General features: G+C 42.0%; 1 protein-coding gene across 3 annotated transcripts in view; it reads right to left on the bottom strand.

Annotated features, from left to right (window-relative positions):
* Positions 1-775: 775 nt before the first annotated feature.
* CHST8 (carbohydrate sulfotransferase 8) overlaps positions 776-19,511 on the bottom strand; it is a 181,286-nt gene continuing 162,550 nt past the window's right edge. For all 3 annotated transcript variants that reach the window (XM_066194893.1, XM_066194894.1, XM_066194895.1), the window contains 2 exons: positions 4,541-4,578; positions 776-2,201 (listed from right to left, as the gene is read on the bottom strand). In XM_066194893.1, the coding sequence (XP_066050990.1) occupies positions 1,050-2,201; positions 4,541-4,578 (1,190 nt within the window). In that variant the 3' untranslated portion in view covers positions 776-1,049. The remainder of the gene's footprint in view (positions 2,202-4,540; positions 4,579-19,511) is intronic.

The raw sequence follows: 19,511 nt of genomic DNA, 5'->3' as shown, positions 1-19,511 counted from the left end.
GTGATTAAAGACAGTAACTAGTGGAATGTCAAGTATTTTATTCTCACAAGACACTCTGGTAGAGAAGAGAAAGTTCTCTCCAGAGTAGAAATTGAACTAAAACACCTGAAATATTTTTTGCATGTTAAGTCAGATATAATTGTTACTAAAATTAGCAAGTGCAAATTGTTTGCAGCAATGAAAAGAATGACCCTGTTGGGCAGGAAGTGGCATTTATTCTTGCTTGTTATTATGATGGAAAGATTTGATAATCCTGGTGACTATGAAGATTAAACCAGAGATTTATGTTAATGCAAAGGATTAAAAGAATTTTAATAACATTTATAAAGATGCAAATGTTCGCCTGCATTTTATCTTTTTGCAGATGAATGTGCCATAAGGGAAATATTGAAGGGGGAGAACACATCCTCACTCTGAATTGCAACATCTGGCTTAATACTGCTCTCGCATGGTCATTTAGCATTAGTTGTTTTCACCAGTGTGTTTATGAACAGTGTAAGTATGATCAGACCTTTTCTCCCTAACTAGCTTAAGAGGATCAGGAAACAGTGATCAACATCCACCTTCAAACACATAGGGCCTGTGTATGGCTTTCATGCCTTGAACATTTCAACACACTGTAAATATTACTCAGTGTATTTTCTTTCTTGCTGTTCCATCACTTTCAGACTGATTTTCTGAACAGTAAAGAGCTTGAAATACTGGCTGTACTTTAGAATTGCCAGCTGTGTTTCCCTCACTTCAAACACACTGTTCCCTAAGTGCAAACACAGGCCACACCAGCCTGGAAAATTCTGTGCTTTATTTGGGGACCCTGACATATTATACATATACATACATACATTTCATATGGAGAAATTATAGAAAAGTTATGATTTGAAAAAGGAGGCAATTAAGGTGAAGGTGTAAACATCTGTTTATATTCTGGTTTGGGTTTTTCCCTGCTCTTCAACTCATTGTTTGCAAACAGGTAAGTATATATAAACAGATGCCACCTGGATTTATCACACAATTCAACTGATGAGACTGGAAATATCCAGGCTCTAAAATTAATATAAATCTTCAAAAGGTTTTGAGTAGTTGAACATCAAGTAATCCATATAGTAAAAGTCATAGCTTTGTTGTCGTTGAGAAGGAGAAAGCTGTGCAAAATACTGTTGTGTAATTTTAGTGGTAGTTCTTTCTTCGTTGGAGTGACGATCTTTAAACTTGGGGAAAGTTAAATTTTGTGGAGCACCAATTAAGTGCAAGAAAAAGTTTGCATCCTCTTCCATACTTTCAAATTTCCCAACGAAGTCATAGTCTATTAAACATGGGCTGCAAAGCCTATTGACGTGATCCCAGTGTATATCCATACCCACTGGCCTGTGTACATCCAGGAGATATTGAATGAACTCTTTAAACTTGACTCCAGAGCCTGTCCTTAATGCTTCCTTGGTGGCATTGACACGGTATCTGGAAATGATGGCTTTCCCAAACACCGGGTGGTAGTAGTTGTTTGGATGTTCAAACTTGTCCCGAAAGGCAGATACCAGCTTTTCAAAAGGCTCACGAATGAACAGCATCTTTGTGTAGGTGTTGAGCCTGTGATAAATTCCCTTGTGGTCAAAGCCATCCAGGCGTTTCAGGTAGTTCCCGTAGTGCACGGTGTTGTGCTGGATGTCCTTCGTGGAGGAGGCCAGCCCGTTCAGCACCATCAGCACCCGCTTCCAGTTGGAGCAGCCGGCTTTTGGGACTTCGCAGTATAAAACTCTGTATTTATCTTCTACAAATATTCTAGACACGTGATAAGGAGTGATTATTCTTCTGTTATTACTCTTGTATTTTGAACAAGTTTCCCTCATAATCCGCTTCCTTTCTCCTTGGATCTGATAGAGACTTTTCCACTTGCTGTTGTTTCTATCCTCATATTTAAGTGTGGGCAGGTTGAGAATGGAGCTGTTCATGGAAATCAGAATTGGGCTCTTTTTAATTATAAACCTCCTCCTGCGTTTATGGAGCTTGATGGAATTAATTTCTTCACCTTTCTGTTGATCTTTCATAGCAAACAGGATGCTGCTTTGCCTTCTGTCAGTGCTTTGAAGCTTGGTGGGCACACTTTCAGATGGCTCTAATGAATTGCTCTGCTTAACTGTTGCTGCTCTGTCTGCAGTGTTTTTCCTTAATCTTGTATCCTGGTTATTGCTGGAAACACAGTCCTGCTGAGGAAAAATAGATTAAAGAGATTAGTAAATGAGAGATTGTCACTACTTACAGCTTGCACCACTTCATGTGGATCTTTCATAACTTTTAGAACTGTACAACAAAACACATTGCCACAAGCCCTCAGCACTGCACTGTGGTGTGGGCTCTTCTCTTGTCAGCTTGTTCTGTGCTTATGTGAAGCGCAAAGGCAGAGATGAACCTGATCTAAAAATGCAGTAAATTCTAGTTCCTATTAGGATTAAACTGTATTACTGTGTTTTAGGTGCTGTACCCAGACCTTGACAGATTTTTTTTTAGATTTTGTATCATTTCTACAAAAAGGTATCTGAGTATTTTGAGGACTTGCTTAATTATTCCAGACTGCCCCTGTTGTCACAGGAACTGAAGGGTTTGTTTGTTTGTTTGTTTGGGTGGTGTGTTTCCCACCATCACCACCACTACAGTAATTTATCTTTGCAGTGAGGACAGTTTGGCAGAGTGAAGCCCAACGGGGAAGGGAGGGAGTTTGTAGAGTTTGTGGAGTGAGATTTAAGTGTGGGCAGAGGGAAACAGGAAGGGTGTCAGTGAAAACGCAGAGGTTTGGCACACAAGAAGTGGGTTTGGTGAGAGCAGCATGAAGGGGACCCCAGAGGGAGGCCTGAGTGAGGTGAGCCTGGGAGCACAGCAATTGACACTGGATGAGAAGCAGAAAGAGGTGGGAATTAAGCTGTGGCTGGGGTTAGGTCAGCAAAAACTGAGTCAGTAAAGCAGGTCTGTGGGTAAGGCTTTCTGGGACTTGCCCTTTTTCATTGGGGGATCTCTCTGTTAATACTTCCTGCATACAGCCCAGGTGTGCTCCATTACTTCCTGCTTTTTAAGGTAGCTGAATTAAATCCTGTCTATGCCTGTAAGATTAAAAATAGGTTCTTGTCACTGTTTAACTATGTGTCATCCCCATTTTGAGGTCACTTGGATCAGAGCAGCATATGAACTACAATGGAGTATTTCAACAGAGGAGCATATGTAGTTGCAGAGTGTTTATTGCTGACCCAAAATACTTAGTTAGAGGGTTTACAACTTTAAATTTAAATTTTTGACTTTCACTGTTTCCCCAATAGTATTTTAAACTGGCTTAAAAATAAGATACCGTGTGAATTTTAATTTAAGTACAGTTGAGGATTAGAAGGGTCTTGCTCTTTCAGCGCGGCAGATTAAATCTTAATCAATTTTACAAGTGTTTGCTGTCTGAAAAAAGCAATGCAATAGGTGACAAACTTGTTCTGTCATGGAAGTTATATCTTGTCACAGTCTTGTTAAAGGGTCAGAGAATAAAAAAGTCTCAGAAAAGAGATTCAGAATTCATTACAAAAAACATTGGTGGCAAAAGAACAAAAAATCAAATTGTATTTTGTAGGTGACGTGGTAATATTGATAATTACTATATAAAACTTTAACACAACAGATCAGTATTAAACACAAGTTTCAGGACACTTGCAGAATTCAGGTTGGATACTCTGGTAGTGGAGGTGGTGTGCAGACTGGGAAACCGACTGATAATTTGTCATGCAAAACACTATTCAGTTGTTGGGAGTGATTGTTGTACTCTACCCTCATCTTCAGAGGTTGTTTCCGTAGTCACAAATGTGTTTGGCTTTGTAAATACCAGATGCATTTCTAAATATTACCCTTTACAAGACTGGCCGCAATCCGATGCCATTAACTCATGACACGGCTGATATTTAAAGGTTATCACATTCAGGCTTCCTAGAATTGTGGACTTTTAATGATGCCGATGACGACCCCGGAGTTTTTGGAAACTTGAATGTCTTCTGTCAGCGTGCAGAAGCAGAAGGTCGGGCTGGAGCTGCAGAGGAGCTGTCAGCCCCTGTCAGCGATCGGGGCGGGTGATGGCATCTGGGAAGAGCTGGCAGCTGCGCGGCTCTTCCTTTGCCCGTGCTGCCCTTGTCCTTTAACTGTGGGCTGGAGGCAGCCCCGCGCAGCCCCACAGCCGCTAGATGGAGGAATTTCACCAGAATTTCGCTTCAGCCTGTTTTTAAGTACCTCTCAAGGCATTCATTTGATCGGTGCGATTTCATACAGAATATTAATATATGCAAAGTTTACAGTATCTTTTAGCAATATCCAGTCTAGGAAAAAACTCATAAAACTGAAGTTGCATAGCTTATCAAATTCCTATTTTTAAAGGAAAATTTGCATTTTCATGGCTAAGCTTTTGATGCATCTTTCCTTTTCAGTGCTTCATCTCCGGTGTAGTGGCCTTATCTGAGCCGTCTCTGTCTGTACTCCACACTCAGAATATGGGTACTATTTTCTTTAAGTACTTCTGAAAACTTACTTTTTTTGGTTGCTGGAATCCCATGTTATATTTTATCCCTAAACAAAGAAAGAAAGTAAAGTAATTATTTAGAAATAAAAAACATTAGTTTTTTTTTCTTCTAGACTGATAGAACAAGTGTTGTTAATGCAATGACAAATAGACCAGTGGTGAATCATAATTAATATTCATAGTAACAATAATCCTTGAAAGGCCTCTTTATATATAGATGTCATAAAAATTGTGAAATGGAGTGAAAGACTCTATGACTTTCACCATTTTACAGATGGGGAAACTGAGATGAACAAAAGTGATTGTTTAACCTCAGTTAAAAGGCCAGTAGCAGAACAAGGATCAGCTGAAGATTGTGATTCCAGGTTAGAGATCTAAAAAAACCAAAAAACCCCTGTCCTTTGTGTATTTACCCAAAGCTATATGGCTTCTGCCCTGGAACTTTGGATAGGACAGTACTTAATCATAACAGCAGCTTGCATGGAGTACTCTGCTGTAAAGGCAACACGCAGTGGTGTTGTGTGTAAGTGAGATAATATTTGCACACTTTTGGAGAGGCAAACAATACAGAACCATATTTTCTCTGATCTTCTGACTTCTACAGTGATATTTACCTGAAAATAGAATAATGAAGATGTGAAAAACCTAGACAGTAGCTTTAGCTGATGTGTGGGGTTTCTTTCATGAGCATAACCTTTGCTATAACTTCATAATACAGGAATGGATAATGGAAATGCTATGGAATTATGACATTTGTTTGGGACTTTTCTACTGGTAGAACTGTTGTCATCATTGTCAATGTTGCTTGAAGACTTCAGTTTAATAAGCCTGCATGATGAATCCACAGCCTTTTGGACAAAGACAATTACAGTTAAAGGTCTTGCAAATCATTCAATGAAAGCTCAGACCCATTAGGTTGATTTTCAGAGTAGCAGGAAAGCTCTCAGAAACACCTTGCATGATGGTTCACATTATGACTTACTGCAGTTAGGGTGGCAAGTCCAGCTTAGATCATCAGTCATGCTTTATTTTTGAAATCACATCTACAAACTGATATTCGTAGTAGACTCCAAATCAAATTGCTCTGGTTATTTCTATGCTCCAAGAGCTTCTCTAACACTGTTCATGATGCTTTTGGTTTGATCTTTAACTCCACTACTGCAATTTGTTAGCCATGAACTCAAGATTGTGTGGGATATTGTGATCCTGTGCCTATTAAAAGTAAAGAGTGTTTATTTTTACTTCATCAGAAATAAGTTCTAGACACCTTACAGAAAGAGTCTTAAGCCTTCTCCTAGCTGCTTCTCAAAAATGTTTAGCTGCAAATTAAAGTCAGAAGGACTCTACTAAAGAGAAATAGAGCTTGTCTGTAGCATTCCTGTGTGGGTTCTGGAGACCTGAGGCTGATTCTTCTGCACCTTTAGGCTTTAGGAGACGCTCCTGAGCTGTTGTCCAGTTCCTCATGTGATCAGTCACAGAACCACATTTATTCTACTGTTGTGTGTTACAGAGCAAGCCAGGGCAGGAACCTGCTGTCCAAAAACCCCAGCAAAACCTGAGCACCAGCACTTTGAAACAACTGATACTAAGGCATGAGTGATCTGTTTGAACCATGAAAATGTTTTATTTGTCAGTAAATGTAACTGCTTCTTTTTTGCTAACCCTAAGGGCCTAATTTTAAGCTATTTGAGCAGCTTGGCCTTTGCTGTAAGGCATCATTAATACAGCTACTTGGAGTAGTTACTTAACTCGTAAGATGGGGAAGATGTGTTCCCTTTTCAAAAGTATTTTGAGCTTCTTACAGTTGAAAACTTAAATAGGTGAGGGAAGACTTTTGGTCACTTATCAAAAAACTGGGGAAGTACTTCAGATGGAATCAGTTACAAATATCGGAGCATTTCTTGTGTCCAAATTATAATGTAACTTAGAGTTAGTTTTCTTCAGTTGTGGTCATTTGCTCTGACTTAAAGCAAGCTCTGGTACCTTGTAGCAAACCCACATACTTTGTGTAATTGCATCTTAAATTTGTGCCCCAACTAACAATTATTAATAAAATCCCACAAAAGTGCAAAGGGCAGGTATGAAACCTACCTATTTTGTGGTTAATCGTGATTATGTTTTTGTAGTAGTGTTTCCTAAAGATAACTTACTCAAGAGATTAATATTTTGTACTGATATGCTTTGCTTTGAAAAAAAAAAAGTTAGGAGAGGATGAGTAGCCATTTAAAAAGATGGTAATTCATTTACTGGCTTTAAGATGTAATCAGAACAATAATTCCTGCTTTATATAAATGTTTGGTGAAGCACTTGCCAATCTCTTTGATGTTTTCTGAATTTGTGACATCTAAATTTGGCTTCCTTAGTTGTCTTTCTCGTGATACAGTCTGTCACTTTAGATTTAAATCTACATGATAAAAACCTCTTAAGTGCAGTGAAGTCAGGGAAGTTATATTGCACAGATCTATTCTACTAATCAAAATCTAAATTTATTGTTATACTACACCTTTCCTATCCATATTTTTACCAGGTCTTTGATGTTATTGCCAAAAGGGTAATATTTTTGGTCATAAATAAACCACTGGTGTCTGGCAGTTAAAGGAAGTGATCAATAACTCTAAGGTGCCAGAGGTGATGATGACCAGCATCTCACTGGTGCCCCAACACAGAGGGAATAGCAGAGACAGACTCATCCTCTCCATTACAGATTGTTTATGGTGGTTTTCATGGTGTTCTTTTCTCTCTCACTTGTGTGACCATGATTTTCCAGGCTTGAGCCTGGCCTGTGTTTGGTCCAGTCCTACCACACAGTGAAACCCACTGTGAGCTATTCTTTTTTTATTTTCTTTTCCAAATGCTACTACCAGCACAATAAAATGGCCTTCATCTTCCTTGTGTAATACTGTATAGTTTTACCATTCTGCCTTCTCCTCTGTCTCTGCTTCAAGACCTAATTTTGGTTTGCCTCTGGTGTTTTGCTCTGCATTGAGACTCAACTACAGCTGAAATATTTTAAAATAAAAATGATAATTCTGCGTCTGAAACTCATCCCTTACAGGGCTTCTGTGCACAGAGTGCTCTTGTTTGCTTCATCCAAACAGATTTGTGAAATTACTCTGGAACGGCTGTTACGGCATTTCAGAAACATTTCTGTCAAGTGTCCTGTCCACATACACCCCAGTCTTAGGTCTTTTCTGAGACAACAATGTGTACTTAATTGCAGAATGATTCATGGCGTAGTACTCAGAATTCCGATAAGGATGAAAAAAATTAGCTGGAAGAAGATTTTCTCAAAAATACTGATCAGAAAATTAAGATAGCTTGGTTTTTTTTTTTTTTTTTTCCCTTCTAAATTTAAACTGAGCTCATACAGTATAGAAGACCTACCCATATCTGATTCTAACTTACTCTGGTAATTGTTTGCGTATTTGAATTAAATTACTCAGTAAAGAAATTTAGTTAAAGATTGCTACCATAGTAAATTATTTGGTTTTACATCTATATAAAATATAGGTGTAGTATACACATCTGGAATACTTTTGAAATATATAAACCTCTAAAATAAAAGAATTTCTACAAAAATTAAGGCCTAATTAGAACAGACTTTTAATGTGTGCCTGTTTTTAACTATGTGCTGTGAATCCTTTTCCTAACATAAACTTACAGTTTGATTTGGAAAAATGCCTTCAAGAGTTCCATCTAAACTGCACACAGTATCTTGTTTTAATACAGATGGAATTAATGAGGCCAAGTAAAGAAGGCTTAGCAAAGCAGTGGCACATCTTAAATTGTGCATCAGGAAAGAAGCAAACCTGTCAAGTGAAACTGCATAATCTGATCCCTCTGAGTCCCCAGTGAAGCTGCAAGTGTGTGGTGTCACTTCCCACACGTGGGCAAACTCTGACAGAGAATGCTTGGCTTCAAAGGTGCACGTCCAGCCCTTGCCAGACAGGTTTGGTGGTTATTTCCTTTGCGCTGGGGGAAATAATGGAATCTTTCTGTGGCTGTTTCCCAGACTCCAAACTAGGCCTTTGGAGCTCTAAGTAGTTAATTATAGCCCTTTGAGCAAAGAGCTTCTTTTTTCCCCCTAGTTTTGGAAGACATAAGAAGTTTGCCAAGCTGCTGAGGGTCGGGGTTTTTTAGTCTCTTTGAGCTTTCTTTCATGTGTGAGTTCCTTTGTAACTCAGGTAACACGTTTGTCCTGAATTCTCAGCTTTTTGTTTAAATCCTACCGTTGTCAAGCATACAATTTCTAACAGTTTAAGTGCAATCTGTTTGAGGAATTTTGAACTCTGACTGATGGCTTATTCTTAAGCAGTTGTTGTGGTGAAGTAGCACACTTCCCAAAAAGAGAGCCTCATTGTCCCCTGTCCTGTGCTGGTATTGTGCTAACGCACCACTACTTTCCATTGTTCTTGTGCCTTTTCCGTCCATGTCAGCTTCAGAGATGCAGACATTGGATCTAAGTGAAACTGTGGGTGTCATTTCTAAAGCAGGCAAATCTGGGGTTCCTCCATCCCACAGGCAGCATGCAACACAGCCTTGTGCTGCTGCATTAGTGTCGTGGGGTACTTAGGATGGTAGCAGCTTGTGTGCACTTCAGTTGATTAAAACACGATTACTCTGGCTTTTTGTAACTGAAATGACTTTCCATCTTAATGAAGCAAGGGAGTCTCTGGACAGAAGTACTGTATGCAGGGAAAGCAATGCAATTCTGAAGGGCATAGCCTGGAAATAATTAAAAACATTCAGTTCATCCATCAGTTTGAACAAGAAAAAATTACAAATCGGGGAGCCAAGGCACAGATCAGTACACACATTAGGTGACTTTTAATATATGCCTCTTGAGGACTTTCATGCTGTCAGAGAAGTTGGTATTCCCAGTTGATTTGTCGCACCAGTAGCTGATCCCATATGCTGGAACCAGTGAACCTACATAAAGTTGTTCTGAAGCACAGTCCTGAGTCACAGCTTCTGCCAAGGTGTCACTGCTTCCCTCCTGATCCCTCATAAACTCCCTTGTAGCCAAGGTGTTGTGTCCCTCTCGGCAGCTTAACTTAAGCCACCCTTCACACATGGCTGGCCTTGGCTTTTCCAGGAAGGGAATGTTGGAGTAAAAGATCAGCGTGTGCAGCTGGTACCTGCTGTTTGTAGATATGGTTTCCACCTGAGGATGGTGTCTATGCCTACACAACGTTTCTCGGACTAAATAACCAGGCTGTCTTCCTGCTGTTGTTTCCTCCTGTCTTGTTTGACACTGACCAAATGCCAAGCACCCACAAAAGTCATTCACTCGTGCTCCCCTACCACAGCTGGGGAGAGGAGAATGGAAAAAATAAATGAAAAGTTCATGAATTGAGATTAGGACTGGGAGAAAACACTCCAAGGGCAAAAAAGGCTCAATTTAGAGATGGAAAGTGAATTTTATTAACAACAAAGTCAGAGGAGGATAATGAGAAGTAAAGTAAGCCCTTAAAACACCTTTTTTTCCCCGCAACACCTCCTTCCTTCCCACCAGCAGCTCAGGGAGACAGGGCAGGGGTTTGGTCCATTCATCACCTGAGATCTTCTTCTGCGGCTCCGGGAGAGGAGTCCTTCCCCTGTGAGACCTTGAGGTGCCTCCCACAGGAGACAGTTCTGAGAACGTCTCCAGCATGGCTCCACTCTCACGAGCAGCAGCTGCACTGCCCCTGCTGCAGTGCGAGTCCCTCCCCGACTGCTGCAGCGTGGGGCACTGTTCCGTGGGGTGCAGTCCTGCAAGGACAGGCTGCTCCAGCCTGGGAGCAGGGCCCTCTCTCCACTGGGTCTCCCACTGGATCACAGCCTCCTCCAGGCATCACCTGCTCCGGCCTGGGCACCTCCCCAGGGGCTGTGGGTGGATCTCTGCATCCCCCGTGGATCCCCATGGGCTGTGGGTGGATCTCTGCATCCCTCGTGGATCCCCACGGGCTGTGGGTGGATCTCTGCATCCCCCATGGATCCCCATGGGCTGTGGGTGGATCTCTGCATCCCCCTTGGATCCCCATGGGCTGTGGGTGGATCTCTGCATCCCCCATGGATCCCCATGGGCTGTGGGTGGATCTCTGCATCCCCCATGGATCCCCACGGGCTGTGGGTGGATCTCTGCATCCCCCATGGATCCCCATGGGCTGTGAGTGGATCACTGCATCCCCATGGATCCCCACGGGCTGTGGGTGGATCTCTGCATCCCCCATGGATCCCCACGGGCTGTGAGTGGATCTCTGCATCCCCCGTGGATCCCCATGGGCTGTGAGTGGATCTCTGCATCCCCTGTGGATCCCCATGGGCTGCAGGGGCACAGCTGCCTCACCATGGTCATCACCAGGTCATGAATCTGCAGAGGATTCTTGGTTCCGGTGCCTGGAGCCTCTCCTGCCCCTCCTTCTCCACTGACCTTGGTGTCTCCATGTTGTTTTCCCCTCACATGTTCTCACCTCCTCCTCTTCTCTAGCTGGAATTCAAACTGTGCCCCCACTTTGTTTTGATTTTCTTCTTAAATCTGCTATCACAGAGGTGTAACCAACCTCTCTCATTGGCGCAGCCTAGGCCAGCAGCTTGTCCATCTTCAGAACCATCAGGGAACGGCTCTGCTGGACATGGTGGAAGCTTCCAGCAGCTTCTCACAAAAGTCACCTCCGTGGCCCCCCTGCTACCAAGAGCCAGGCCAGTCGAAACCAACACACGCCTTCATAAAGGCTTTGTACCTCTTGTCTCATGCCTGTTTTCTGTACATATTTTTGTATTGTATACTAGTCAGAAATACCATCTCTTGAAGCTGGTTTTTTTTTTATTATTCTAAAAACAGCTTCATGTGAGAAATAATTGTTTTGATATGAGTTGCCTTGCAAATTTTTTTATTCATCAAAGTGAAAGCAGGAGAGAAACAGAAACAGAAATGGTAGGATTTCAAAGGAATAGATTTGTTTTGAATCAGAACCCAAATAAAGTGTTGCTGTGTCATTCTGGAAAGTCCCACTACCTACACAGCTGACATTGGTAACTGAGTATTGTCTGAATCTGTGGTGTTACTTTTGTCCAGATAATTATAAATTTACATCCAGAGATTGCAGTGGGGCTGTTAACTGTCCTCTATTGTTGAGATTATAAGCAGACTGAGGAAAAGATTCTTTTATTAACTGGGATTTGGAAACCCTGATACTTCTCTGATTTGCAACATACTAATAAAACAGGTAGATACCTGTTTGAACTCTGTGAGAAAGACACATACTATTGTGTTTTTTTCAGAATGGTCTTATATTCTAATATGAACTGAATCCATCTTCTTGACTAACTCATGATGCAACTTACGCTTGCTCTATTTCCATGATACAGGAAGGGGCACGGCACATTTATATCGGAGGCTCCATGGGAAGAATAGGAGGAGCTGTCTGTGAATTTATTATGAGGAAGGTACAACTGCTTGTTTACTTTGTCTTCTTTGCTGTCTATCCATACTAATTAAAACTTGCCATTTTCTGACTTCATTTATATTCGATAAGAATTCTATAAGAAAACCAGAAAAGTCAAGTCTGTGCTGTTGCACTTCCTATGCTTTCTTTGGACCTATCCCTGGGAATACTGTTAATTAACATCATTAGCTTTCAGGCACTGTCAGCAGTTACTTCCAATTTCTACTTAATACCTTTCCGTTATTCTTCATTCTCATATTTAATATTTGCATATTGCCTTAGTAGCATGACTTTGGCAAGGACATTACACTTCTCCAGATTTATTAAAAAGTAAAAGCTAAAGTTTAAAATCTAGCACTGCATTTATATTTAGTAGCCTGTAGAACTATTCAGGTAACTGGAAGAATTTCAATGGATTGCAAGCAAGCACTTCACGTAATTTGACTCCATGAAGCTAGTTAGAATAGCTCATCCAGAACCCAGAAATGTTTCAAGACATTGTGCAAGTTGGACATGAAAGCTTCACTGGTCTTTCTATTGGAGGGGATACAAAATAATACAGGTGGAATTTTGGACTGCTTTCATGTCGCTCTGCAGAGATGTTTCTTTGGGAAATAAAGTGCAAATGGAAAGAGAGGAGGCTGCAGGCAAAATTGAAAAAGTAGATCAACACAGACATGCCTCTGAGTGCTGAAGTTCACTGCTTTGATAGATTGACTGTAGATCAAATAGCACAGATGTGTATCCAAATGTTGCATATTATTATGTTACAATCAATTAACTGGAACTGATAGAGTTTCCCTTTCTCCTGTTCTCATAGTTGGTCACTGACAAGTCTTAGTATAAGAGGTCAATTTGGAACATTAAAATAAAAGGTTAACACCTGCAACATCTACAAAACTTGGTGCAGGAAGTGTGATAATTGGATAGACTTGGATTCGTGCCCTGTGAGAAAGAAGCAGTTCTTGGGAAGTTCAGAGTAAGTGGCTGAGCTCTTTGCCAGGCTCTTTATTACTGAGCCCTTGAAGGGCACTGGGGATTTGCTGTTTGTCATTTCTCACTGGCTCTATTCTGCTTCTTTGTGGAAGGCTTTCTGTTTCTTGTTAAAGGAGCTCACTTGCACTTCTTCAGCCAGATTTTTGTGACTGATGGGTAGAACAACATGGTTGCATGAGAATAGTGAGTTGAATTGACTTTCCTATCAGTAAGACTGAGGAAGAAATGGTTCTGCTCAAAAACAGAGTGCTGACTGTTTCCAGGATTCAGGTGACATTAGATGGTATCCAGGGCTTGAGGTGCAACCCAGGTAGGAGGAGTCAAAGTGCTAGTATTGAGTTTTAGTAAGCTTGATACTTTTTAAAGGTATGGGGAGGCCACTGAAAGATGTTCCAAAACTTTTGGAATTCACGATTTCTCCATCAGTAAAGTGGCAATTTGATGTTCACGTGTTCTCCTTGGCCATGCAAAGTTCAATGAAAATTGGTACTGGAACACCTGGAAAGTCTAAAATGGAAATGCCTCACTGAGGACACCTAATGCTTCACGTGGTGTGTGCCTGAGAGGTTCAGGTGCTTACAGGACATAAGGCTTGATCCTAACAAAACTTTATATCATGTGAACATTGAAAGACAATTTAGCAGCAGTGGGATTTGGAGGTCATTTGCTCTGTTAGCTTCAGCTCACAACTCTTACCGCTAGAAACCGGATATCCCAGACTCTGATCCATTTGCAGCTTGGTACTGGCATTGGAGGGAAGCCTTTGGTGCCTCTCTCCCTGTGCACTCCCCAGCACAACTCTTGTCTCCATTCCACCCCCACCTGACTGTGAATACCTCAGAGTCAGGGAGCTGCTGCCACAGAAGATAGCTTTCATCACTTCGCTCTCCTGGTCCCTGCCTCTGCCAGGTCACTGCACTTCCTTCCCTCCTCTGCACAACACAGAACTTGGGATCTGGCAGAGAACTAAAGGAGATGCTGCAGCAGTGGTGTGGCACTGCACCTGAGGAATGTGGGGAGAGAAAATCAGCCTTCTGTGGGGATTGGTGACTGTTCTGTTCATCTACACACCTGCATGAGCTACACTGCTCTTCTAGAGGGGTCACATCTGCTCTGGCAGAGAGAATAGACAGGTGTTCTCCATTTGGTCACTCTTCCCTGTTTCCTCCCTCTGAAGCCTGGGATGCAGGAGGCAAAGGGCTCTAGTGTAGTTACCTCTCTCTGTCAGTCTGAGCTACCAGTGGTACCTGAAGTGAGAACCCTTCTGCCACTGCCATTTTATGGGCACATCTGCCTTTTTCATTCACACATGATAACACTTGCTGGTTTTTCTAGTACCCCAGTGAAGAAGTAGTGTAGTACCCCCCCAAGGAGGGGCTGTATGAATTGAGAGATGGATTGTTTGCATATACCCTGACAGTCCAAATTTGGGATACAGTTGCTATGACAATTGAATCATCTGATTTTGTAAGTTAGTGCATACAAACAGCCAATTGATTGCTGAATACGGTCAGCTAGGAATGGAACTTTCATTTAGCTGATGGAAATGTGTGAATGTGTCTGATTTCACTGATAGCTTTTCTATGGCAATTGTTGTTCAGAGCATTTCATTATAACCATGGTTCACTCAGTACCTTGCACACGGTTATATATGAGCCATTCTCTCTGTTATGCATTGGCTGAAGGTTCTCTGACACAATCTGACCCTCTCTTTCAGTCCTCAGAGGCAGCACTCTGCCGGGTAGAGCTATTTCCTGGCACTGAAGCACTGACTGGTGTGAGCTTACATAGGGCAATTCACCATGATCACTTGTTTGGCTGCCTCTGCTCTGGTGCTGCCCAAACCCCAGGACTGTAGAAAACTGAAGTCACTGCAGGCCTTTACTGACCTGGCTGTTTGTTCCACCTGAGATGCAACTCTTTTGCTTCAGATGTGGACTTCTTATGGAGCTACTTTCTATCTTGTGTTTTTGAGGGTGCATACAGGCTGCACTCCATGTGTAAACATTACACAATCTCATTTGGTGATCTTTTCGTGGTCCTAGAGTTGATCCATTGGGTGAAAAAGGAAAAAATGTTTTTACTCAATTGACTGAGTTCTCTAAGTTTCAGTACTCATTATTCAGAACTAAAATATTTAAAACCTTTGCATTCCACTGTCTGAAGAGTTGTTACTCTGAAAATTGGAACTGGAAACATGGGTTTAAAACTCCCTTTTTTGCAGTATTAGAACAGCTTCTGCTTAAGCAATAGTTATCTATGATTGTATAGCATTATCTTTTCAAATATGAAAATTTGTCATTTACTTCAGTGGGTCCTGGATCAGCTCCTTCATGAGTAAGCAGCAACACATGATGGTTTTTTACAAGTGATGGTAAACTGCTCTCCTAATCTCTCTACTCGCTGCTGCCTCTTCTCACTGTACTTTTCCTTGAAAGGACTGAGAAGTGACTGCTGCTCCTCTGAAACCAGTTGAAAACTACTATGGGCTTGCAAAAAAGCAAGTTTCTTCCTGTTAAATTTTATTTAAGAAAAAAATATTGGATAAAGTTATCAGTGACTTTTTTTTTTTTACTTCTGCAAGAACTATAATGTGAGAAAATAAGTGTCTGTTAAAAATACATGGAATAAAGTTTTGGTCTCATTTTTCATTTCTTTGTGTCTCTGCCTCAAGAAAAACTAAAACCATCAGGAACAGGCATGGAAAAGAACACCACTACTTCACACACTCTCACTTTTTTCCTGTCTTCTCTCTTTGCATAAAAAGGGACAGCATTTACAAAACTGTCATAAATCTCTGTAGAAAAAGATTTAATTATCCAAAAAGTGAAGATGTCAAAAACATAGGGACAAAGAAATAAAAATGTTTTGCATCATTCTTTAGAATGAATTTAAATGTCTGTCTCTGTTTCCTCATGCAAATCCAGCCTTGCTGCTTTTTACCCCTTTTAGATTCTCCTTTTCATCTGAAGGCAACAAAGGCCTTCTGGCAGGAATTGGGCTTATGCCTTTCATGCAATCTCAGATTCTCTTTTCAAAGATGCTCTAAACTTTCTTTGTGGAGCTGAAATGAACTAAAGCTTGCAGAGGCACATCATGTGAAATTTCAGATAGCTTTTCTATACTTTTTGCTATTCAGAACATAAAGATTCCACTTACTTTGAGAAAATGCATAGCAGCATGGCCTCAAATCCCTTCCCATAACTTCTTGTGTATTTGGTTTGCTTTCACAAAAATGAAATTCTTCAGGGCATATTCACCAGAGAATCTCTCAAGCCAATTTTACCCAGAGGAATTTGAGAAATGTGCATTTTCACTTCTATGCTTTGTATGAGGTGCAGGGCTGGTAATCTTATAAGATGAATATGTTACATTAATAAAATGAAATAATTAAAATGACAGTAAGCTTGATCTGGTCTCAATCTAGTACCTCTTAAACAGAGCTATGGATTCAAATATGGCTTGTAAACGAGACTCCAGCCTCTTACTTGACATAATTTTCCTTTTTTTTTTTTTTTTTTTCTTCTTTTCCCCATTAAGGAAAGTGGAAATTGCCAATCTGTTGACAGCAAGTGCTGGAAGAAGCAATGTGAGTGATTTCCTTGGTGACTGTCAGACACTTCAGGCCAGGCTTTCAAGCTACGTTTGTAATAAAAGAAATACACTGTGGGAAAGATAGGCAGTGTGGTCTTTACCAAGCTTGATTCCTGCTGGTGTGCTGAACCCAGCTGCCAGCCTAGTGCTGCTGGATTAGCTTGGGGAGCTTGCTGAAAGACTGAATGATTCAGTGTGTGCTTTATTTTTACAGAGAAGCTATAATATCCTAGAAGTTTAGGTACAGAACCTCTGGCATAAAGTCTGAATATATTTTGCAACACTGCATCCTTGAGAGATCTTTTCTGTAGTGCCTAATTTTGTATTTCATAATGGTGTGTTTTAATAAAAAACATTTTGTCAAATCACAAGTCAGCAGATATTGTCTCGAAGTGAATTAATGGAAGAAAAATTCTGAAGTAATCTACTGTTAGTAAATGGCTATGTATGGGTCAGGCAATTTCAGAGGTTGTTACTGTGCTCATTTTGGCTGGGATGGAATCAATTTTCTCTGAGGTCGCTGCTGTGGGGCTGCATTTTGCATTTGTGCTGGAATCAGTGTTGAAATACAGGGATGTTTTTGTTACTGCTGGGCAGGGCTGACACAAAGTCAAGGCCTTTGCTGTTCCTTGCCCTACGATGATGGAGTAGGCTGGGGATGCACAAGAATTTGGGAGGGGACACAGCTGACCCCAAGTGACCCAGATATTCCACAGTGTGTGGTTTTCCATTGCGCTCAGTGTGTAAAGCTGTGGGAACAGGAGGAAGAGGGGGAGGATGGACTGAGGGTGCTTGCCTGGCAAAGCAACCACCAACACCTGATGGGGCCGTGCTGAACTTTTGGCTGCCCATGGGAAGCAGGGAGTGAAATCCTTGCTTTGCTTTGCTTTTGTGCACGGCCTTGGCTTTGCCTGTGTTTTGGGTCAAGGCAATTTAAGAGGTAGGCGCTCTGCAGTGAGCTGCCTTCCCTTACAGTTTTAACTGATCCCTTTCCACCAATATGGAGAAATGAAATACAAATATCTGTAAGTGAAAAAATTACAGTTCACTAACAGGACAAACAGCAACAGGCAAAAATGACACTATTTATAGTGATCACTAGATACAAAACCGCCGAGGCACACTAACTCCCCGGGGACAAAGACAACCCCAGAAGAGTGGGGGAACCCCTTCCCTATGGGGTGGATCCCGCGGCGCGGAGGGCAGAGCTGAGATGACCCCAGCGCCGTCCCTGGGTTCCTCCGGCGGCGATGGGCCCACAGCCGGCGCCTGGGGCAGGGCTGGAACCCGGCAGGGACAGCGGGGACAGGAGGGAACAGCGGGGGAAGGCAGGGCGGGCACAGCCGCAGCGCCGGGGCCGCCGCGCTCCCCCGCGCCGCCGGCACACACGGCGCCCGAACCCGCCCGGGGAACGGCAGCAGCGAGAAACGCGCCTTCCTGGGAAAAAACCAAACCCGAGAGAATCCAACGGGGCAGCGTTCACTCCTGCTGCCTCACCTCTGTGTCAGGGACCCAAGAGGCAGGAAAGCCCCAAAAGGCAGAAGAACCCCAAGAGGCAGGAAAACCCCCAAGCCCACGGGGCCGGAGTGGAGCCGCTCAAGGGACCCCCAGCTTTTAAAGGGACTCCAGCAAGCCCCGATCCCATTTCCAGCACCGGCCTTTGAAGACACAGTGACAGTGTTGGGCACAGACAGATGCGGAATACAGTAACATTTTGGGTTATCCACGACAGCCTGTTAGGCTGGCTTTATCTCTGGAGTTCTCTCCCTTCTACTCTCCGGATTCTCTCCCAGCCCCCTGGGAGGGGGGCAGGGAAGTGAGCGAGTGGCTGTGGTGCTTAATTACTGGCTGAGGTTAAAGCCATGACAGTTAATTAATGTAGACAATATCACTTTGTGTTTTGCTGGTTTTATTTTAAATGAGCTTAATTTTCAAGACTTTGCAGCATGGGAGGTTTCAGAGCCCGTGTAACATAAAGTTATGAGCTGGCAGGCTTGGCTTGGTCTGGAGGCTCGGGTTCATTACTAACTCTGCCTCTGTCTCCTCGGCTATAAAACAGGGAGGATGTGCCCTCTCAGAGGAGTGCAGTGCCTGTAAGCTGATTAACCAAGAACTGGAGTGGTTAGTGCTCTGCAAACATTGTAAGGGTGCTCTCCTTAACTTATGAAATTGCTGAGAATTAAATTGCTGATCACAAGCAGTACTTCTGAACAGTTACTTTTTTCTCCTTTCCCCCCTAACTTCTGCCCAAAAGGTTTTCCTGTCATGTTTTATGTCACCGTACTTGTCTTGGAATTTCTTCCAAGTTCTGCCTGTGTTTATATGTTAACATTGATGGACATGCTATTGACACAAACATTTTCCCAATGCTCTTCTTGTGCATGATCCTATGAGAGAACAGATTTTCAAATATCATTTTGCAATTGTTTGGCCTCGTATTCTATATCACCTAGAGTGCCACGGTGGAATAACTGCTGTAGAGAATAGAAATGTTCCTTGAGAAACTTAGATTTGTCTATGTGAACCACCTCAATGACTTTTAGGGCAGGGCTCGTAAATTTTATTTGGTTCTGTAGAGTGTTTCAGACAAATTTGGTTGTGGATAGGATACATGACTGTTATATAGAGTAGTTTTACTGTTTTTCTTTTTTTAATACTACTTTCCGGTCATAATCTCAAAGTCTGCATAACCAACACTCTTTAAAATGTGTTTTAGTAATTGTAAAATGTGATTTCAACTTTGTCTGTAAAATAATGCAAAGAAATCCCTGCTTGTTAAGATTACAGAGATCCAAAACTAGCTGTAGTATCTTTGCTTAAACCATCTCCTCTCTGAGTCCCCCAAAAGGAATGAGTCTGTTTTGCTGCTTTGCACAATTTCTCCCTTGTTCTCAGGGTTCTTTTTCTTCTCTGTCAACACCCTAGAGGCATCACAGTAGCCAAAATGAATTTATGCAAACATC

The sequence above is a fragment of the Chamaea fasciata genome, unplaced genomic scaffold (assembly GCF_029207755.1).
Source record: "Chamaea fasciata isolate MVZ Bird 193981 ecotype frontalis unplaced genomic scaffold, bChaFas1.0.hap1 SCAF_12, whole genome shotgun sequence".
Classification (NCBI taxonomy): Eukaryota; Metazoa; Chordata; class Aves; order Passeriformes; family Sylviidae; genus Chamaea; species Chamaea fasciata.
Note: the sequence above shows the minus strand (reverse complement) of the source record. Positions and strands in the feature narration are given on the sequence as shown.